General features: G+C 51.2%; 2 protein-coding genes across 19 annotated transcripts in view; one reads left to right on the top strand and one right to left on the bottom strand.

Annotated features, from left to right (window-relative positions):
• The window catches only part of PPIP5K1 (diphosphoinositol pentakisphosphate kinase 1), a 42,491-nt gene extending 35,676 nt beyond the window's left edge, over nucleotides 1–6,815 (top strand). For all 16 annotated transcript variants that reach the window (XM_019644967.1, XM_019644961.1, XM_019644972.1 and 13 more), the window contains 2 exons: nucleotides 2,209–2,322; nucleotides 4,761–6,815. In XM_019644967.1, coding sequence (XP_019500512.1) covers nucleotides 2,209–2,322; nucleotides 4,761–5,590 — 944 coding nt within the window. In that variant the 3' untranslated portion in view covers nucleotides 5,591–6,815. The remainder of the gene's footprint in view (nucleotides 1–2,208; nucleotides 2,323–4,760) is intronic.
• Nucleotides 6,816–8,044: 1,229 nt separating this feature from the next.
• Nucleotides 8,045–22,090, bottom strand: part of MAP1A (microtubule associated protein 1A) — a 20,118-nt gene continuing 6,072 nt past the window's right edge. Inside the window, exons 1-6 of one of the 3 annotated variants that reach the window (XM_019644876.1) lie at nucleotides 21,998–22,086; nucleotides 18,891–18,973; nucleotides 18,470–18,610; nucleotides 10,188–18,258; nucleotides 9,818–10,038; nucleotides 8,045–9,618 (exon numbers count right to left, since the gene is read on the bottom strand). In XM_019644876.1, coding sequence (XP_019500421.1) covers nucleotides 9,463–9,618; nucleotides 9,818–10,038; nucleotides 10,188–18,108 — 8,298 coding nt within the window. In that variant the 5' untranslated portion in view covers nucleotides 18,109–18,258; nucleotides 18,470–18,610; nucleotides 18,891–18,973; nucleotides 21,998–22,086 and the 3' untranslated portion in view covers nucleotides 8,045–9,462. Of the gene's footprint in view, nucleotides 9,619–9,817; nucleotides 10,039–10,187; nucleotides 18,259–18,469; nucleotides 18,611–18,890; nucleotides 18,974–21,997; nucleotides 22,087–22,090 lie in introns of those variants that run through there. The other 2 variants (XM_019644875.1, XM_019644877.1) reach the window with 2 other exon arrangements.

Genomic DNA, 22,090 nt, shown 5'->3' with positions numbered 1-22,090 from the left:
CAGCCCAGCTCCAGGTTGAGCTTTTGTTCAGCATCTTAGCTGTAGAGGGCAGTGTCACTGGCCCTCATATGTGGGATCTGAACCGGGGCCCTCTGGTATCCCAAGCCAGTTCTTCACCATCACGCCACTCGGCCGGCCCGGGTTGTCTGTAATTTAAAAAAGGAGAAAAAAGAAAAGTGTTGGTGAGGGCATGAACAAATTGGAACTCTCGTACATTGCTGGTGGTAATGTAAAATGGTGCAGCCATTGTGGAAAACAGTTTGACAATTCCTCGAAAAGTTAAACATAGAATTACCTATGACCCAGCAATTCCACTCCCAGGTATATACTCAAAAGAATTGAAAACATGTACTCAAATACGTACACACGAATGTTCATGGTGACACTATACACAATAGTCAAAAGGTAGGAACAACTGAAAAGTGCATGAATGGATAAATAAAATATGATATAGACATGCAATAGAATATTACTGAGGTACAAAAAGGAATGAAATACTGGGCTGGCCGAGTGGCACGTTGGTAAAAAGTTGGTTTGGGACGCTGGCTCTGAGCAGCAGGGCCCCAGTTTGGATCTCACATGCGGGTTGGTGACGGTGCACCCTCTACAGCTCAGATGGTGAACAACAGCTCCACCTGGAGTTGGGCCTCCGTGAGCTGCCATGAGCCCCAGTGAGCGGCTGCCCAATGGCCGGCAAGCGACTGCCTCACCCAGGAAGAGCACAATGATGATACCAACATTGGCCAGTGAAACGACGTCCTCCACAACTAGACTGAAGAACAAAAGGACAGCAACTTGTCTGTTCCCCTCCCCCAATTCCCCAATAAAATCTTAAGAAAAAAAAGGAATGAAATACTGATACATGTTATAACATGGATGAACCTCAAAAACATGCCAAGTGAAAGAAGCCTGACACAAAAAGTTACATATTGTATGCTTCCATTTATATGAAATAGACAGAGTAGAGACAGAAAGCAGATTGGTGGTTTCAAGGGGTTGGGGGATAGGGCAGAATGGGGAGTGACTTTTTTTTGGGAGTGATGGAAATGTTTTGGAACTAGATATAAGTGGTACACAGCATTGTGGTTGTGCTAAATGCCACAGAATTATACACTTTAAGATGGTTAACTTTATGTTATATGGATTTCACCTCAATTAAAAAAATAATAAACTCTGCAAGTAGTAAAGTAAGCAAGGGTGATAGTGATAAATTCCTTTATCACTTGTAAGTAAGAAAAGCCTAATTCTGATTCAAACTCAAATTTGGAAAACAATAGAACAAGATTGCTAAATTAAACCATATAAACATTTTTTTAAAAAAAACAAAACCAATAGCAACATCATAAGAAAAGAAATTTTTTTTTTGCGATTTATAACACATATAGGATTAATCATCCTCAAGTACAAAGAGCTCTTCCGTATCAATAAGGAAAAGACCAAAAGTGATTTTTAAAGAAGAATAGTTTACAAGGAAAGAAATGCAGATTGGCCATTATACATATGAAATGATGCTCAACCTTGATCATAAGAACTATACAAATTAAAATTACACTGAGATATGATTTCTCACCTATTAGACTGAAAAAAATCCAGTCACTATAAAAACAATAAATGGCAGGCACTATTCTAGATTAAAAGAGACTTTGGAGGCATAATAAAATGCAATGCATTGTGCATGTTTGGATCTTACTATAAAAGACATTTTAGGAATATTGGAGGAAATTTGAACATGGACTGGGTATTACATGATATTAGGGTATTATTTTTAATTTTGTTAAGCTTATTAATGGTATATGGGTAGGTAGGAGAAATTCCTTGTATTTTAGAGATACATATTAAACATTCAGAGGTAAAATGTTTCATAATGTCTATCATTTATTTTGGAGAACTATTTCTTCAGCATGAAGAAATAGATGAAAACAAGTGTATCAAAATGTTGACATGTGTTAATGTGTTAAATATAGGAGGTGAGAGTGTGGGTATTGATTGTACTAATCTTTCAACGACTTTAAAAAATATTATTTGAAAATAGTCACAATAAAAGTTTAAAATATTAAAAACAGTTTGTGTGAAGGGTCCCTAGGATGCTCCTTCTCAACCTGAGGAAGCATACGTTGGTTTTGACTTACATTGAGAATCTGTGGCTCTTGGATTTTCTTCCTCATAACTTTTTTTTTTCCCTTTCCTCTCTCTCCCCCACCTATCCAGCCCTCTTTGACTCTATGCACAGCAACCAGGCCTCAGATATCCCGTTTTCCCCACCCCGCACTCTTCATTCACCTACTTTACAACTCCGGCAGCGCTCTGAGAAGCCCCCTTGGTGTAAGTAATCCTGGAACTGCCTAGACAAAGGCCAAGAGGGATGGAGGTAATGGTGAGTGAGAGACCTGTCACATGAGGGAAATGAAGAGGAGGGTGGAAAGACCAGGAATAACCAGTCAGGGAAGCAGACTCACCTGCCTTTTCCAAGATGAAGAGAGGGCCTGTTGACTGTCTCCTCACCTCTTTCCCCCATGCTCCCTCTATCTCATTGGAGAGGCTCCTAAAAGATAGTGCTCTGGAGGGTCTTTGGGGAAGAAAGGATGGAGACTTCATTCTCCTCAGATCCTTATTAGGTCTTTACAACTTCCTCACGTAAAGATGACTTAGGAGGAAACCTAGATATATAGAAGAGCTGGGAGAAGGAAACTAGAACCTGCTACCACTTTTCTATATACCCTTTCTCTCAAGTTGTCTGTTCTCAGTTGTTAGTTCGAGTTGATATGCTGCTTTTCCCCATCTCTTCTTTATAATCTCTAGCCTATCACTGATTATCCTTGGTAACAGCATAAACAGTGGAGCCACAAGGAGTTCTTAGGGTAATTGTAGGGAGGACGAGATACCAGTGGTGATCAGAGGGGAGATAGGGGCCAAAGACACCAGTGATAGAAAACCTTTTCCTTATTCATCCTGTTCTGAGGGAATAACTAAAATCAAACATGCCTTTCACTGTTTTACTTGGATAGGACTTAAACAAAGATTCATATTTCAGCATTGGAGTAAACAGTTATAGAATTTTGCCCTTATTCTTGAATCGAGTATGCAGAAGAAACTTTCCTTCCTGACATCAAGAATTCTTCCCTTGAATTTCAGATTATCCTATACTCATCTTGCCATTGCCCCATTTTACCTCTATCCTCTATTGTTTTTGGGTTCTATGCCTGTCGTGTCCCTCCCGCTTATATTTCTGTATGACCTCTTTAATTTGCCTGAATCAGACCACTAGCTGAATATCAAGGCTATTTCTATCCTTGAGAGAACTCAGCTTACAGCTTTTTTTTTTTTTTTTTAAGCCTTAGTATCAGGTGTATAGCCTCATTGGTAAGCATTTTCTTTAGGGTCTGTCTCTCTGCCCTCAATAAACCTTGTTGTCTCAAACCACATTCCTCTTTTTTTTCTGCTTGAAGCATGCCTCCTGTGATCCTTTACAGAAAAGAGAGAACTGGCATACCTTAATCTCAGTGACTGATTGAGTTTTTGGAGGCTCAGTCTTGCCATCTATCAGGTTCTCTTTGATGACAAGATTTTCAGATGTCCTCTATTTCCCAAATCTGTGATTATTTATATTAGAGTGCTTTGAATATAAAGTTTTAATACCGTCAATAAATATAATATGTACAAAGGGAAAAGTAGATTTGTCCCCTACTAGAGGTCAATGAAGAAGTAGAGGTTGGGGTAGGAATTGTCCCACAGTGTAATTGAAGGCTGTAAGGTCTTCCATATTACTACTGTTGGGATCTGGGAAATTAGTTTTTATATTTTATATGTATATTCTATCCACAAAACTGTAATATTGTATGCCCCAAGACTTACAGGGTCTCAACTTTGGATCTATGGATGGATTTCAGTATAAAGTCTGTGAACCCCAGGAATTATATGTAAAGATTAGTGTGAATATCCATATGTAGATTCTTCTGAGAAGATAGTCCATGACTTTCATTGCAGTTTCAAAGGGGTCAGTGAACCTCAGAAAGGTTAATTAAGAACTGCTGCCATTTAGAAATTCCGTGGCAGTCTTCCATCTTCGGGTAAATCATTTTCTTTTCTACTGTTATGACTCACAAGGTTTTTCTACACTCTTCTGCTTACTTTTATCTTGGGCTATAAACAGTGATCACCTCTGCCTCAGAAATATGTTGATTGCTTTAAAGAAATGATTTGTAACCAAAGATGTATCAAATTTAATTGGTAGTGTTTCAACAAAATATATTGCCCTCATCCCCCTCTCCACCCCACACCTTTACCCTAAACCTACAGAATTAGAATCTCTGGAGAGGGAATCTGGAAAATTGTATTTTTAAAAAAAAATTTCCCATAATTTTGATATGTAACCCTAATTATGAACCACTGGGATAAGTTCCTATGCTTCGAAACTATTCGTACTAAACAAAACAAATGCCTATGCATGAATGAGGGATCATGGGAATTTGGAAATGGGATAAGGATATATTTGTGAAAGAACTGGGTGAAGTGGCCTCAGTACTCTCTCCCAAAGTCTTAGATGTACCTTAGTTCTACTCTCATAGTGTACATTAGGCCAGAGCAACAGTTTCTGAGCTGGGCTAACTTAGGAGTCTCTGCATAACTTGGAAAGAATTCAGGCCCTCTTTCCCCGAGACATGAGTAATGTAGGCCATCTATTATGCCGCTTGGACTACATACATAGAGTAGAGCCTACTGTTCCAGTTTGCCTGACTTGGTCTCCTGACTTTTCTTTACAGACAGCAGTGGCCCTTCCAGCACTGTGTCCAGTGCTGGGCCTTCCTCCCCTACTGCAGTGGAAGGTAACTGTCATTTTGGCTTCAGTGATCAACCCTCATTACGTTCACTTGTGAGTGAAGAACGTCAAGGCTTTGGGCTGCTCCAGGAGACCCCTGGGAATGGAGCACAAGAGCTCCCCATAGAAGAGGAGCAAGTGTCTTTTGAACCAAACCAGTCTCTACAGGAACCACCTGTGGAAACCAGCCAGCCATGGCAGGAGGTTGCTGAGAAGGTCCACCAGACATGCCAGCAGGTCCCTGTCATTAGCCAGCCACGCCAGGACATTCCTGAAGAGGCCAGCCGGCCATGCCAGAAGGTCCCTGACAGCAGCCAGCCATGCAAGGAGACCCATGATGATGTTAACCAGACTCTCCAGGAGGTCCCTCAGATCAGCCAGCCGCACCAGAAAGCCAGCCATCTATGTCAGAAAGTCTCTGAGGAAACTTGCCAGCTTTACCAGGAGATCCCTGAGGAGCTCAGCCAACCATGCCAGGAGTTCTCTGTGGAGGTTGGCAGACTGGCCCAAGAGGCTTCTGCAATCAATCTGTTGTCTCAGGACATCCCTGAGGTTGATACACCATCCCAAGAGTTCCCTGAGGAGAGTGATCTGCAGCTCCAGGAGGTCCCTGAGGAGGTTAATCAGCAGTCCTGGGTGGTCCCTGAGGTCACTGACCAGCTGCCTCAAGAGGGCGTTCCCCAAACCCAGCATCCATCTAGTGATCCAAACCCTCAGAGCCGGTCTCGAGCTCCCGACCAGAACTCACCCCTTCCACCAGCAACATGTGATTAATCATTTACTCGTTCATGGTGTTACACTATACCAGCCATTTGAGCTAGCAACTTTTTCTGTTGGCTAACTCACCTGCCAGCATAAGGCCTTGGATCTCACCAGAGGTGTCTGAGGAAGCAGTCGTCTTAGCATGAAGCATACCTGTGTCAGAGCTGGGCTTGGTGAGGAGCCAATTTCAGGTTCAAAGCAGCCATTGACTCCTCACCAAGCCATTAGACTTGAATAGGATTTTCTTCAAGGGGTGGGCTGGTCTATCATCACCCAGCCTCCCCTGAGCATCCCAGGAAATCCCAGATTGTTCAAGGAAATGCCTCTTAACTGCTGAAGACACCATCCGGGGACAGTAAGTGCAAAAAAGTGCAAAAGGGGACTCCGAGGTCTCCACTCTTCTGAGGGAATATTCACAACTTCTCAAGGTACCCTTAGACCATATGTGCATTCAGGGGGACTCTTGTCTTTGCTAGCACTCCTCAGGTGGGCCCAGGATGGCTGTCTGAAATCTCTGGGGGGGGAAAAAGAGTCCCCTTCCCAAACAAACATCCGTCATGGCCACTAATCTTTAGACTGGGCTTATGGGTATTTTCATATCATCCCCAAGTGCCCCCTCTGCCCCAGTCTGTTGCTCTGGGCAATAGCTCTATGGAAACATAGGTATTAGATTGCTGTGAACATTTCAGAGTATTTACTTAAGATGCTCTGGGGGTTCTTGGCTAGTCTGTGAAGCTGGGCCTCCTTTTGTTGTGGGGTTTTTTGGCTTAGGAGATGCTGTAGTAGAGAAAATCAGGTTGTATTTTAAGCAATCAGCACAGATCAATATTGTACAGACATGAGCAAAGATATATATATATATACACACACACATACACACACACATATATATATTTCTGTAGTAGTGCCAGGGACAGACTGGCCAAAGACGAAACACTCCAGCGTCCCCAAGAGGTTTGTACTTATATCATTGTGTCTTTAGGGCCAAGTGTGATTGTGAAGCTTTTCCCAAAGATCTGGGGATGGGAATGGGGGTGGGTAGGAGGGGGAATGTGGTCATTGGAGTGGGGGGCCGGAACATTATGAGTGCTCAATAAATATGAAATAATGAGGATGGTAGTGATGGTGATGTCCTTATAAATTCAAGAATGAATATGATTGGGCCAACCGAGTGGCTCAGTTGGTTAAGAGCGCAAGCTCTGAGCAACAGGGTTGCCGGTTCGATTCCCACATGGGACAGTGAGCTGTGCCCAAGCTGAGCTGCCGCTGAGCTGCCAACAGGTGGCAGGATGGCTCAGTTGGTGAGAGTATGTGCTCCTAACAACAAGGTTGCCAGTTCGACTCCCGCATGGGATGGTGGGCTATGCCCACCCACAACTAAGACTGAACACGGCATCTTGAGCTGCGCGGCCGCGAGCTGCCGACGGGCGACTGGACTTGGAGCTGAGCTAGCTGTGCACTCCACATCTAAAATTGAAGGACAACAACTTGGCTGTTCCCTTTCCCCAATTCCCCAACACTGTTCCCCTTCCCCAATTCCCCAATAAAATCTTAAAAAGAAAAAAGGAATGAATTTGACTATAAGTCAGTCATGTCTGGGACTGAATTAATCTGAACCAGTCAAAAGCCTTTGTAGTTGAGCAGGAATTGGCTATGAAAACAGAGATCAGGCATCCCAGGAGGTCCCAAGGGCAATCAGTCCATCACCCCAAAATGTCTTGAAAGAGTAGGGTTGCAGGGGAGAGAGGCTGTATCTCTCTGAAGCACCGGGGGTATACAATGTCTTCTAATCAGATACTTGGAATCACCCTCTTAATTTTTTACTCCGATGCTTTGGCGTATCAGGAGGTATTGACATAAGGGGATTATGCTCTTTCATTACCCTCTTGACCCCTTCACATCGGGAGAGCCCAGAACATTAGGAGGGCTGGCATATCCCCCTGCCCATATATTCACATTCACAACTTGGCTTCTCCTGACATACCCAGAACTGTAAAGGGTTTCACTCCATGAAAATCCTAACTGCACAAGTGAGAGGTGTATATACCCTCAATAGGCTCTGGATCTCCTAGGACCCCTCAATTCCTTACCTCTTTGGTGTTACCCTACCCGAGGTATCTGCTGGTTATTTGGCCCTCAGCTCTTAACCCCACGGTATGCAGATCCCCTTCCCAGGAGACTCTCTACTCCTCTTTCCTCTCCCATACCAAATGTACGTTCCCACCCTTGGTCCCTATGCCCCACACTAGGGCATCCTCGTCCATGTTCAGAAATCATGCTGGCTCCTCATCCTTTTCTTCTCCCTTCACCCACCCTGTGTTCTCCGACTTACCTGGGTCCAGGAATTGCTTCTAGTTATCAAAGACACCAAGATAAATGACTGTGCTGGGAGAAGCAGAGAGGAAGCCAGGGCCCAGCACCTAAGCAACGTGTGGTGTCAGAGAAAGCCTAAGCAGGACTATAGCATCTGTAATGAACTTGATTTATTGTTAGAGTTGGAGGCGTCTCTGTTACAGCAGCTGGGAACTATAGCGGGGAAGAGTGGGGCAGAGCAGAGCACAGCAGGATGGGGAGGGCGGGAGCTAGGAAGAACACAGGTGGGCTCATTTTGGTTTCCACACAGTCATTTGGCAGAACAGGCGAGCCCTGAGCGCGTCTGGATTTCAGTCCAGCAGTAGTCTGGCAGGGCTGCTCATTGGCTGGCTTGGGGTGAGGTCCTCTCCTGAGATGGAATTATCAGCCTGTTTTCATATCACTCAGTAGGAGTTAAGCTTGAGCTCAGTATCTTCTCCCTCTTTCCTTCCTCCCTCTCATTTCCCCCAAGTCCTCTGCTCTGGCATGGCCTCCACCTTCCAGATCCTCTGTCCAAGAGTTTGGGGCTGGAAAGGCAGCCAGAGTTCCCATTTCAGCTGCAGGATGGCATAGTGGAATGTTGGGGAGTCACACATTGCTGGGGTGTCAAATGTCAGGATGTCAGGCAGTGGCTTATTTTTAACCCATTACACACCAGGCCACAGTAGATGACCACATGCAGAGAAGCCAAGCAGGGGATGAGAAGGGATCAGGATAGTTGGGATGGGTGGGTGAAAACTTCAAAAGGTCGGGAAGCTTGGAAAATTCTGGGATTGAGGCTGGGCTCTCCTGGCCCCTTTGTGCTGCCCAGTAGGCCTGGTCTGGGCACAGCTCTGGGATGTGAATGGTATGAAGCAGGGGCTAGGAGGATAAGCTCTTTCCTTTTCTCACCAGTCTGTTGATCAAAAGAGCTTCAAGTTTTGAATTGAGACATTCAGATACAGAGGGAAGCATTGCGATAGCATAGCAGCGGTGTACCCCCAGACTCCTGCTGGAACCCAGACCCTGGTGGGTAAAGGGATGGGAGATGGAGAAAAGGGTGCAGCTCTGGGCACCTCACTGACAGTATCCTGCCCCCAGGTCACATAAGTTACTATTGGAAACCCTTCCTTGGGATGCTAAATAAATAGATTGAGATAAAGAGGTCCCTGGGGTTGGGGATAAGATCTCTGCATGAGGGAGGAGGCTGCTCTCTGAGACCCATTTTCACTCTCCACCCAATACCAGCATTTGGCAATGCTAGGAGAGGGTGTCACGCCAGGGTTCTCGGGCATCAGATGACCTCCAACCCTAATTTTGCACCCTCCCCTTATCCTATCCCTGTTACCTTTGGTTTTGAGATTTCTCACAGGTATGGATGAGGGGAAGGGACAACCCCTCCCATTTAGCCCAGCCCAAGTCCTCACAAGACGTCCTGTCCCCTACCCCCTCCTTCCCCAGCTCCCATGTCCCCCAAACCCAAAGGACTCAGCAGTAGCCATTCTCTAAGGGAGCTGGGGGAGCAGATCCTTGGGGAAGGGAGAGTGGTTCTTTCAGAACTCAATCTTGCAGGCTGGGAAGGACTCATCCTGCATGACCACGGTGCTGCTGCTAGCCAGGACCAGGACATTCAGTTGTTGCTGCTGCTCATGAGTCTGCTGGTACCACTCACGAGTCACCTCCGTGTCATGAGTAGGGATCAGAGTCACCTAGGAGGTAGATAAGACATGCCAGATGTGAAAATGTGAAGGAAGGGAAGTGAGGGGAATGGGGCACCTATAGGTCCAAAAAGTAGTCCCGCTGCCCATAGAAAGGGCTCGGTCGTTTTATAAATAAAGGCTGTGTTCCACTATTGCCTCTTGGGGAAGCTTTAACCAGACTACCTCCTTGGCATCCCTTGCCACTCACCTGAAGATTCTCCCCCCACTGGGCCTTGCCCTCCAGCAGGGCATCCAGCACAGCCCGGCTTGGCTCGCCATTGGCAGGGTCATTCCCACTGACCACATAGTAGGATGCACGCACTCGTCGGAAGAAGTCAAGGTCAGCAGTCTTGCCACTGCAATGATTCGGGATATAGGCGAGATCCACATATACAGGGGGGCCAGAGCCTCCCTTGGAGCCCAAGGCTGCTGTAGAGACAAGCCAGGACGCATTGTAGAGGGAAAGTAGACTGCTTTTGGCAAACTTCTCCCTCCTTCCCTCACTCCCACTCCTGGAACCTCTGACCAACCACACCCAGCCCCAATTCACAATCTCCTACTTTTCACATCATACTTACTCGGTCCTGCCTTGAGTCCGTTTACTAGGCCTTTGGACATGGGGCTGTGTCCATCCTTTTCCTCTGCTGAGGTGACCTGGCTTGGAGTGCTGCGTGGCCGGGGTGGGACCCGGGACGCTCGATCTGCAGCACCTTTACCAGGGGTAGGTGAGCGTTTTCCCCGAAGATCCAGGCGCCGGGCAGGAGACGCTGGCTTGGCCCTGCCTGAGGTCCTGCGCCCTACTCTCCCCTGTGCTTTCTCCTTTTCCCGTAGCTTCTCTACCCTTCCAGACTCTGAGCTTAGCCCCTCAGGGTCAGCCATGCACACATCAGGGCGGGGAGGGGATGGGCGGGGATCTGGCTGGGGGATAGGGGGTGGGTCATGGCCAGGCCTGGGGTGGTGAGTTCCACTGACCCCTCCAGCTTTGTCCACAGGTAGGAAGTCCCCATCTTCATCTGAGTCAAGGGCTGCCTCAGCTGTGATGGATGGACACTCCTCCGTTTCTGGCGGAACGTCAGAATCTGACTGTGTGGAGCCTGAGTCACTGGCTGACGTTGGGGGGGTCTCGTCTGCCACAGGGCATGGGCCCCCTGTGGCCCCGGGGCCCCCCGCCCGGCGCCGCCCCCCTCTCCCTACCAGCCGAGCTTCCTCAGTGGAGTGGTCACTGTCATTCATGGACCGGAGCAGAGGTGGGTTCAAGAAGGATGGTGAGAGCTCCCCACGGTGGGGCCGGGGTTCAGAGGCACACCCCTGGGGCCCAGCCTCCATCTCAGGGGAGACACTTCTAGGTGGGCCCCCAGATGCCCCTCCAGGGCACAGTGGCTGCTCAGGGGAGAGCAGCGTGTCAGGCCGGGAGCTCCTCTCAGCTCCCTCAGGCCAGGCCCCACGTTCCCAGGCAGCATAGGCCTCAGTCTCTTCTTCCTCAGCCCTGGCTGTGGCGAGGCCTGGGGGGTTGGGGCTGGTTTCAGTTGGACCGTTGGTGGCACAGTCCCCAGAGGGACCCTGGAAAGTGCTTGGCTTCTTGGTGGTTGCCACAGAGCAGTCGAGGCGGCAGGATAGGGTGTCATCATCCGTGTGTCCAGGCAGGCTTGGAGCCGGAGCTGGGGCCAAGTCCAGTGAAGCTGGAGGTGCTGGGCTCAGAGGAGTGCGGTCCCAGAGGCTGTGGGCAGCTGCTTCCATTCCTGGGACCAGCTCTACAGACCCCTGCCCTGCAGCCTCCAGGCCAGGAGGGAAGCGCTCAGCCACACTGGAAATCACAGGTGTGGTGGCCTCAGAGGAGGAGCCTTCAGACAGGGCTGGTGAGGCAGGACGTGGCAGATTGGAGAGGAGAGGGGCCCCAGGAGAGCTGGGTGATGGGAGCTGGGGCAGTGAGGAGTCCAGGCTGGGGGCCTTAGTCACTTCTAGGTACTCATCATGCCGGGCTCTGGTGGGAGGGCCTGGAGCCAGAGCCAGAGCCCGGTCTCCAGAGAAGGCAAGGGAGCCACACGGTGCCGAGCGGGGTTCAGCTGGAGAGGGCAGCTGTGGAGGAGCTGGCTGCAATGAGGAGAAACCAAAGGCTGAAGCAGGGAAGTCCAGGCTGGGTCGGACAGGACCCAGGTGTGAGTCCGAGGAAGGGCTGGTATATGCCTCACTTTCAGGCCATAGTTTGGGGGACCCTGCAGGGATGGGGTGAGGGGGACTTGGCGACTGGGCCTCCTTCTCTGGTTGGTCCCGAGCACCTTTCTCTAGCTCTGAGTCACTAGTGCTGTCATCCCAGTGACCCCGGCCTGATTCCTTGGGGGATAAGCTTCTTCTATCTGGGCTACAGCTCAGGATATTACCATTAAGAGGGGGGCTTGGGCCTTGGCTCGGGGGGATAGGAGCACGGGGGGGTACTGCAGGGGGGGTGAGGCTGGGCTCCACACTTGGCCCTGGTTCAGGCTCCTGCCTGGTGGGTATGGTGGGTCCCACCAGGGCTGCATAGCTGAAGGATGGGGTGTCGAATTGGAGGCTCTTGGGTGAGATAGGAGATGAAAGCTCCTTCTCTGCAGATGTGTTCCGGCCGGCAGCCTCCTCCTTGGTTGAGATGTGTGGCGGCCAATCCCCAGCTGCTCCAAGAGGAGGTTCCCTAGTGGGGCACGCAGGGCCAAGGCCAGTAAGCATCATCTGCTCATAGATGTCTGCGTACTGAAAGCTTCTCTCATCAGGATATGGCGTGGGCTCTCTCTGCTCCGGCTCGGTCTGCTCGGGCTCCTTGGTGGCATGGCTCTCACTGGCCTCTGGCACCTTTGAGCTGCGGGAGCTGCTGTCAGGAGCCCCAGCCTGACCTTCTTCCGTTTGCCCTTCAGCCTTGCGGTAGTCCTTCCCAAGGGGTGAGTAAGGCCCACCTTCTAACTCAGCTGCCCCCTCCTGCACTGCAGCCACCACACTCTCATACTCAGCCGTGCCCCAGGAGAAGGGCACAGGAGTGTGTGGCTCAGGGGAAGGAGTTGGAGGGGCTGGAGCTGGGGAGAGGGGTGCAGGGGGCAGGGGTCTGTCCTTGGGCACCCATGGTGGGATGTCAGCCAGCCATGAGGGCGTGATAGGTTCGTTCCTCTTGGGTGGCATGGGCTTAGGCTCTGGGATAGGGCTCTCTTGTCCTGGGGCCAGAGGACACCTCTGGCCAGCCATCTCAGGTGGGGAGGCTGGAGGAGAGATGATCTCAAAAGGGGAGCGGGTCAGCTTGTCTTCTTCCTCAGGTGGCAGCCCAACTGGTGATTCAGCAAGCCAGCGCTCCACCTCAAGCCCCTTCTGAGATGAGGGCTCCTGGAAACCCTTGAAGTCTGAGGCCCAGGTGCTCGGGGGCACATGCTCCAAATGGGGCACTTCTTGCTCATCATCTGGACCTTCATCGAGGAAAGTGCTCTCCCGTTCTTCTGTGTACCGCGGTCGGGTCCCCTGGCCATCCAGTTCATGAGGGAACCAGACCTTCTGCTCACAGCTCAGCTCCCTCCAGTATGTGTTCTGTTCCAAGGCCACATCCTCTCTGCTCCTCCAGTACCTGTCCTCCTGCTCGGGAGACGTGTCCTCCCATGTCCGGGCAGGCTCTTTCTGTTTTCCAACTGGCTCCCTTCTGGTTGGAGATGTTTCTCGCCACTCCTGGACCACATCCCGCTCCTTCCAGTATTTCTCTTCCTGTTCTCGGGTCTTGTCCTGTATTGGGCTCTCTTCCAGCCCCAGAGCTTTGGTCTTTTCCAGCACAGCGTCTTCCTTTTGTTCCACAGCCTTGACTTTTTCGGGAGATTTTTCCTCTAGGATCTTGTCCTTTGGTTTCATGGTTTTCTCCTCCTGCACTGGGCTCTCCTTCCGAATCTTGTCCTCCTCTTCCAGAGCTTTATTTTGCTGTTCAAGAGCCTTATTGTTTTGTTCCAGGGCTTCATCCCTCTGTTCTAAGGCCCAGTATTTGTGTTCTAAGGCCTGATTCTCCTTTTCCAAGGCCTTGTCTTTCTGTTCAGGGGCTTTGTCTGTCTGTTCTAAGGCCTTGCCCTTCAGTTCAGGGGCCTTGTCCTCTGGGGTCTTGTCTTTATGTTCAAAGTCTCTGACTTTTTGTTCTAAGGTTTCATTTTTCTCTTCTGGAATCTTGTCTTGTTGCTCCAAGGCCTTGTCTTTTTGTTCCAAGTCTTTGTCTTTTGGTTCCTGGGCCTTGTCCTTCTTTTCCAGAGCTGTGTCCCTTTCTTCTAAGCCTCTGACTTTTTGTTCTAAAGTCTTACCCTGCTGTTCCACAGCCTTATTCTTTTCTTCCAGAGCCTCGCCTTTCTGATCGATGGCTGTATCCTTCTGCCCTATGACAATATCCACCTGCTCCAGGGTTTTGTCCTGCTGTAGGACTTCATCCTTTGGCTCAGGTCCCTTGTCCTTCTGCTCTGGGGCTTTGTCTTTTAACTCTGGAACATCACCTTCCCACTTCTTGGCAATGTTGCCCATGGCAGGGCTTGACAAAGACTCGGGACTCTTGGTGAGGGAGTTATCAGGTGTCAGAATGTGATCACCAGGGCTTGTGATCACTCCAGGTGAGTGCTTCCCATCTCCCAACAGTGCAGAGTGAGAGAAGGAGCTGGCAGGTAATTTTCCATCAGGGCTCTCATCTATGATGTCTGCCTGTGCAGAGTATCCAGTGTTCCCATCTGTGGGAGGGGACACTGTGGCTGCATGGGGTTCTGGAATAGACCCAGTGGCTAGGTGCTTAGAGGTGTCCTCAGCCTGCATCACAGGCCCCCTTTCTTCCTTTCCAAGGCTTAGTTCCCCAAACTGGAGGGTGCCAAGGCTTTCTGGAGACAGCTGCTTAGAAGAGATATCCAGAGAGGTCTCCTTGCTGGGACTCTCTTCTGAGAAAGAAAGTGACCGGGTATCTTCTGGAGATACCTGTGGCCAAGGGTCTTTTTGTAGGTGCCGCTCTGTCAGGCCACAGGGAGACCTGAGGATGGCTTCCTGGTTGGCAATGTCTTGGGAGACCACACTGAGGACAGAGAGGGACTCTGCATCATCAGGGGAGAGGCTTCGGTCAGGAAATTGGAGCACCTCATATTTTTGAGGTTCGCCAGGTTCTTGTGGTGATGTCCTCAAATCTCTGGGAAGGGCTGCTGTTCCCAGAATTGGGCCTGTGGGCTCTCGTGCCTCCACAGTCTCAAAAACTATTGCTTTGTCCTGCTCTGGCAACAGTTGGATGGTGTAGCCTGTATGTCCCCCAACAATGCTGATGGCTGCCTCCTGGGCCTGGGGGCTCCTGGGAGGAGGCACCTTTTCCCCCTCCTCTAGAGTGTCCCCTTCAGGTCCTGGCTTGGCGGTCTCCTCTGCAGCATTTTCCTTGCCCACTCCTGGTGTACGCCTAGTGTCTCCCCAGGAGCCTGCTTCCTGAAAGTCTTGGGGCTCAGACTTGTCTTCCACTGGGGACTGATGAAAGGGCGTATGGGTGGCACTAGGTGGGCCAGATGGTGGAGGAGAGGCCATCTTCACTGTGCTATCATCTGGGCTGAGGCAGCGCTCTTCCAGTTCTCCGAGGGCTGGTTCCCCTGGATATAGGGAATGACCAGGGGCACCAAACATTGGGGTTCCATATTGACTGTGAAGTTTCTTAGACATCTCTACCTTTGCAGTCTTCTCGTCCTCTTCCACAGCTCTCTCTCCAGGCAAGCCCCTCCCTGCGATCTCTCCTCTCTTCTCTGATTCCCCAGTCACAGAGAAATCCTCATAAGGTGGTGATTTGAAGCCCTTGTCTTCTTCCAGTGAGGAGGTGGGTGAGATGGTACCAGCCGATGGCACATAGTCCAAGCCTTGAGTGGCTTCAGTGCGGGATGACGGGATGCTTGTGACTGTGTCTAGCAGCAGGGAGCTCTTGCCTGTCTCCTCCGTCTGGGGAGCTGTGAGGGAAGCCACAGACTGGTCCTCAGCCACAGATGTGGCAAAAGAAGAAAGCTTGTCACACTCAGTGATTGAGGTAGCCGAGGACACGTGCTCCTCTTCAGCCAAAGGGGCGGCCACCATATTGGGAGGGTAGGCGAGTTCGGTCTCTGGTGCTCCATAGCCTTTGGTGGAGGTGACAGGAACAACACTGTCTGCAGGCGGGCTGGCCTCAAAGGGGCCAGGACCTTCAGGCCCAGGAAGGTCATAGGTACTTGTAGGAAATCTAGGTGGAGCTGGGCGCTCCTCCGGTTCATCATGGATTTCTTCATCTGAGATGGTCTGCTCAGTCTCTGAGTAGCCGGGGATGGTCTCATCTTGGATGTAAGAGACGTGCTCAGTGGCTCCTGCAGGTGTGGCCAGGCTGCTTAGGAATGATGAGGTCTCCTTTTCAGGTGCCTTAGCCTGGAGTCCCAGTTCCCGGCCCCCGAGAGCCTCTCTGCCCCTTGGAGTTACCTTCAAGGCTTCCTGCATATGTTTTTGGTAAAAACCTTCAGCCTTTGTCTCTTCCTCTTCCTCCTCATCTGAAGGGTGCAACTCCTCCATTTCTTCTAACTCAGCCTTCTCTATCACATCCTCCTTTACCTCAGGTTCACTTTCCTCTCTGGCTTCTGTTCTATCTGGGAGCCTCTCTGCTTCCTTCTGCTTCTTTTCCTCCCAGGCATCTTTCTCTTCCTCTGTTTCAGCCCCAGAGTCTGGGCCTCTATCCTTGCTGCCTTGTTCCTCAGGCGTGTCTGAGACGACTTCTTTCTCCTTCATCAAAGACTTTTCTTGTTCCAGCCCTGGGTCAGAGGGTTGTATCCCCTGGGCAGCTGTGCTTGGGAGTCCCTCCTCTGCAGTGTCTGGAAGAAGTGGTTTCTCTCCTAGTCCTATGTTCTTTTGTTCAGCCAGCAACCTCCTCTCCTCACGTTTCATCTCCTCAAAGTCCTGTGTGAGGTCCTCTGGTGAAGACAGGACCAGCTCCCTGTGCCCACTGACTGTTGGGAGTGGTACAGCTCCCTTCTGAGCTGGGGGTGTCCGGGGCTCAGAAGACAGCTCCTTCTCCCCACGGGCAGCCCGGCTCTTGTCTACCTTAACTCTGCCCGGGGCCTTGGCTTTGTAGAGGGTCTTACGTACCTCAGGGGTAAAGGGCTTCAGGTCTGGCTTGGAAATCTTCTTGACCTCAGGTTTGGCATCTTTCCTCTTCTCCTCCTTCTTGGCATCTTTCTTCTCCTCCTTCCTTCCTTCATCTTTCTTGAGCTCCTTCCTCTCCTTCTTGATCTCTTTTTTCTCTTTGTCTTTTTTCTCTTCCAGCTTTGAAATCTTTTCTTTTAGGTGCTTTTTCCCCACCTTGTCTTTGATCAGCTTTCGCTTCTCTGCCTTCAGTGCCTCACTCGACTCTGTTTTCACCCTCTCAGGCTTGGCAGGCTTTTCTGAGGGCTTCTCAGATGATTCCTTTGCCTTCTTCTCTGTTTTGGCTAACTCCTTGGCCAATTCTGAGCGGGCCTCCTTGGCTCCTTCTTCAGCCACTTCCTCCCGTTTGGCCAGCTTGCTCACAGAGGTCTTAGTGGTGGCCTTGAGGCTCTCCTTGCTGTCAGCCCGTTGTTTGATTTTGCTGGGTTTGAGGTTGGCAGGCACAGCCCCGGTGGTCATATCCTTCTGCGTGGCCACAGGGTAGCGCAGGAAGTCCAGGTGGCGAAGCTTTTCCAGGCCCTCCAAGATCTTGTTCTGGGGAGCATTTCCTGGAAAAAGCACACGCACAATCTTCTCAGTGGGGTTGGCTGGCAGCCAGACCACCAAAGCAGTGATAGAAGTCAGGTAGGGCACCGAGATCTCTGCTTCCTTTCCGTTCGCCAGAACAATGCCTGTCTTAGCTTTACTATTGCCTGCCCACTTCTGCATGAGGAACTGCATCTCCTTGCTGTCCTTGACGGGGTTAAGGACATACATGTCCAGCCGGCCCACCCCCATCTTGTGGAAGAGGGTCAGTGGCTCAATGGTGTTGCTGACCACACGGTAGAGAGGCTCGGCCTGGATGCCCAGGCGGTTTAGGTGCTGCAGAGTGAGGCAGGCCTCCTCAATGCTGCGCTTGGCCTTCCGGGATGCATCGGGTAGCCGCAGCTTATCAGGCACGTTGAAGAAGACCACTCCAAGCTCGGGGGAGATGAGGTTCTTCACCCAGTCGCTGTAGCTGCTGGATCCCTGGGACTGCTCCTCCTCCAGCTCTGCTACTTTGCGCTGCAGGAGTCCGTTGATGCCTGGCAGGTTGTCCGCCCCGATGTGTGTGAGCAGCACCGAGTCAATGCGGTCCAGGTGTCGCACCAGCTTCCAGAAGCAGGACTTGCGATCGGAGCCACCATCCACCAGGATGTTGAAACCATTAACGGCAAAGAGGGCAGAGTCCCCGCGGCCTCCAGGGAAGATGTAGCAGCAAGGTTTAGAGAGCTTGAGGAAGCCCCCGGACGTAGGGGGCTCTAGCAGGTCAAAGGGGGATGGCACATCCACGGTCTCAGAGACATACTCGGAGAACTCAGCCACGCCATCCATGGTGGGCAGTATGGGCTCAGGGTTCAGCCGGAGGTGCAGGGTCTCTTGGGAACTGGATAGTCCCAGATGGCTCCAATCACCCTCCCCTAAGCAGGACACAGTGAGGAAGGCTTGGATCCCAGGGTCTCTATTGCTGAGCAATTGGGCAATCTAGAGGAATGGGAGATAGAAGGCTGATCAGGTTACTGGGATTGTCTTAACCGGACTCAGATTCAGTCTGCTAATCTTCCCCTCTCCTACCTTTCTGCCAGGACCCCCAATGGTCAAGCAATATGAGCTTTTTCCTTCCTTGGATCCCTCCCCACAGCTCTAGTCCTATCCCACATTCTGTTCCTTCTAGACCGGCAGACATGGAACTTACCTCTGGGTTGTGAAGGACCTGAACAAAGTTTTGATAGGAATAGGTGCCACTCTGTAGGATTAGGTCTCCCCCTGGCTCTAAACTTTGCCCACTCAAGATCAGTAGTTTGTGAGCTGATGGGCTGCTAAGGAGATGGTGAACCTAGAATGGAAGGAGGGGAGAGTGGTCACAGATAGAGGAAACCCAGGGAAGGACACTGAATGTTCCTGTTTACCCCTCAGTACTGCAAGGACATGCTCCCCACTGGTAGTGCCACAACACCTCCGGAATGGGGCTGGGGATTGTAAAGCAGCTTAGATGGCAGAGAGAGGATGGTTCAAAGCCAAGTCCAGGAATTCTTGGCCTTACAGCAGTAGCGTTGGCAAGGGTGGGACAGCTCTTTCGGCAGGCCCTCGTGGCAAGGCACCAGCCCTGGCCTTACCTCAGAGCTGATGCTGTCGGCACTGGGGTTTACCAGGATGATGGTCTCTAGGATCTCACTCTGGTGGCAGAGGGTCCTCTGGCCTGAGAGAAAGATGCAGGAATTTGTATTGAAGAGAGTGGGTATAGACTAAAATAGAGAGGCATTGTGTGGGGGCAGGAGAGGGAAGAATGCACTGTCAGAACATGGGTCTGAAGAGAAAGAGAAGCCTGGTTACCCTTAGATCCTGCCGCTTTGGATGCTGCTGAGTAAGGTCCAGGGACTAGCTAGCTCCTGCAGCCCTTCCATTTCAGGGTTTCCTCCTCCCCTCTCCCACACCGTCTGTCTTCTCCCTCCCTTCATCTGCCACACCCTGTGCCTAGAATCTGGCCTCAGACTGCCCTGTTGACAAGAAGCTTTTGTCCCTCTCAAGCACTAAGCTCCTGGTGCTGCCTGGGGATGGGGGTCTCAGCTGGAGGGAGGGCTCCTGGGGCTATCCTCAATCAGCCTTCTCCTCTCTAGCCTGCTTCTGCCTTGGGCTTTTGTGTCAGCAGAGTGCCTGGAAATTAGGAGATGGGAACATCTTGTCTACAAACTCCCCATCCTCCTTTCCAAACCGCATCTAAGGCCAGAATTCCCATTCCAAAAGACTCAGAGAAGTCTGCACTGTCTAAACCCTTGGGGTTTTACAATTCAAAGAGTAGAAATAGGATTATAACTTCTTGTTCTGTTCTCTGGTTCCTCAGAGGCCAAGCCTGCACTCACAAACAGGCAACCCATCACATTGTTCCCACCACCAAAGATTTCACAGCTCCCTCTCCCACCTCACCTTCAAGTCCCCAGACTACAGAGAGGCCTGGTTTACTACCCTACAACCCTTCCCTTGTGAACACTTTCTCCTCTCATCCTTGCCCCTCTCCTGTGGGCCTTCTGCCATGGAAAGGGGAGCAAGGGGCTCACAAACAAAAAACAAATAAGGAAGGAGAGACTGAGTGTTCTCCGGGCCATAGAAAACGATAAGACACCCTCAGATCCCCTATTTACTTTCCTTCTCCAAGCTCACGAGAAACACCAAGTAGCGTAGCACAGATAGTGGCAGGTTAGACAGAAGATAATGAAGGATGCCGCCGTCCTCTGCTCCTGCCCTTGCCAATTGCAGCCCACAGTGGAGTTACCTTACAAACAGGGGTGAGCAGATGGCCTGGGGAGTGGGCTGTCGGGAGGACATTGGTGGGAGGGCTCATAATCTCTCAGTTAGACCTTCTTCTGGGACCCAGCTCTCTCCTTGCTCTGGGGCTCTGACGAGAGGAGCCCGGGGCCAGGGCCTTTGTCAAGTGGAAGAGCCTTGGTACCAGGATCAGACAGATCTGGCAGCAAGGGGCTGCCGTTGCAGCTGCAGGGGAAGTGGACTATGGATGGTGTCAGAAGACCAAACCCCTGTACAGGATGGGTGGGGCCCAAGAGGAGCTCAAGGGTTCTCTTCTATTCACTAGGAAATTGAGAGAAGCTTTGAGCTCAGTTCAGAGGAAAGCAGGGGCAGGGCTTGGGCAGGGGAGGGATATCAAGGTTCAGGGAATGGCCGGCCCTAGGCTAGCTCTAAGTAGTTTAGATTTAGAAGGACAATTCCTGCCCCCATCCCTGCCCCACAACATCTGCACAAAGTCTCACATTTGAGCTAGGAGGGTCCGAAAGAGAAATATTGGTAGGTAGTACAGACCGATATGCAACCTATCTACCCCTCCTCCTCCCCCCAATCTATCATTCCCCCGCATTCACCTGCTTAAAACCACCAGACATCTCTGATCCCAGTTCCTGTCTTGGCTTCAGACCCTCTCCCTCACCCAAGTGCTCTCTGGTTCTGACTGGCAACTACATGGTTTGTATCTGCGCCCCTCCTTGTCAGGCCTGGCAGAAAAGGCTGTTTCTCGCTTCTGCTCCCCCAGCAATCCCATTGAAGGGAGTGGACTTGTTTTTCTTTTTTATTGGAGAGGACTTCTTGTGAGGTAGGGGCATTTCCCTTGGCCAGTGATGGGGTGGGGGTGGGGGTGGGCTGCTGGTGCTGAAGCTGAGCCGGCAGGAGGGCAGGTGTCTCCGCAGTAAGGCAGTGAGTGTGTGTGTGTGTGTGGGGGGGCACTCGGGCAGCTGCAGTTTGCCGCAGTGTGTGAGTGTGTGTGAGTGTGCGCGCTGAGCTCAGGCTCCAGCTCCGCCCCCACCCCAGCATGACAAGTCATTTTCTTGGCTGCCTCTGCGTGGGGGGTGGTGATGGTGTGTGTGTGGGGGGGACACAGAGAGGGAGAAGAAACTGGCTTCTCTGTTCAAGAGCCCCCATCTTGGAAAGGGAAGCAGAGATGGGGTGGGGGTGGGGCTGAGACTGGGAACCTGTGGGGTTGGCAGGACTGGGAATGCAGGGCAGCTGCTGGGGAGGGAGTGTGCTCTTAATCTCCAGAGTGGCCGCTCAGTCTCCGGAGGGAGCCAGAAAGGGGTGGGGGGCCGAGTCCTCGTCTCAAGCTAATCACAGGGAAAGGGGTTCGGGGAGCCCACTGCAAATAGGTTGGTCTGTGAAGAGGCGCATGCCACGTCTTAATGACCCCTTCCTCCCTTCTTTTCGGCAGTGTCCCCCACCTTCCCTTACTTGGCAAAAACTCGCAGTCCCACTCATCCCCAGCATAGGAGCAACTGAGCAATCTAGCAGCTGACACCCAGAGACCCTCCCATTAGGTGCATTCCCATAACATCCGCCTTACCCTCAGATTCTTCTGCCCCTGCCCAAAGACACAGCCCCCAAACTCTTGCAGTGCCCCAGGCTGTCAGGCTGAGCCACTGACACCACCCTCTGCTGTTGCCCCTAGGCTGATGTCGCCCAGCTCCCCTCCCCCGCACCAGCCAGAGAGATGGACTGTCACTGGGTCGGCCCCATTGGCCTCCGCCTGGTTCTGGGTCCAGGCTGGCTCCATAGCCAGTAATATTCGTCTTCTCTCTCTGTTCCCTCACCCTGCTTACTCTGCTGGGCCAGTTCCAGACACACCAGATTAGGTATCAACTCCCTTTCTATTACCCCCATCCCACCTCCCTATCATAGCAACCCCCACCCCTCCATGTCAAGTCCTTCGGTTCTATTCGGTTCTTACCCTGGGTGTGGGAGGGAGCCCCTCATGGAGGCTGCAGCTCCGGCCACAGCCGGCAGCTTCAGGGAAGAGTCTGCGGCACTTGGGGTGGGAGTG

This window comes from Hipposideros armiger, unplaced genomic scaffold, assembly GCF_001890085.2.
Source record: "Hipposideros armiger isolate ML-2016 unplaced genomic scaffold, ASM189008v1 scaffold_92, whole genome shotgun sequence".
NCBI lineage: Eukaryota > Metazoa > Chordata > Mammalia > Chiroptera > Hipposideridae > Hipposideros > Hipposideros armiger.
This window is presented reverse-complemented; position numbering and strand designations above follow the sequence as displayed.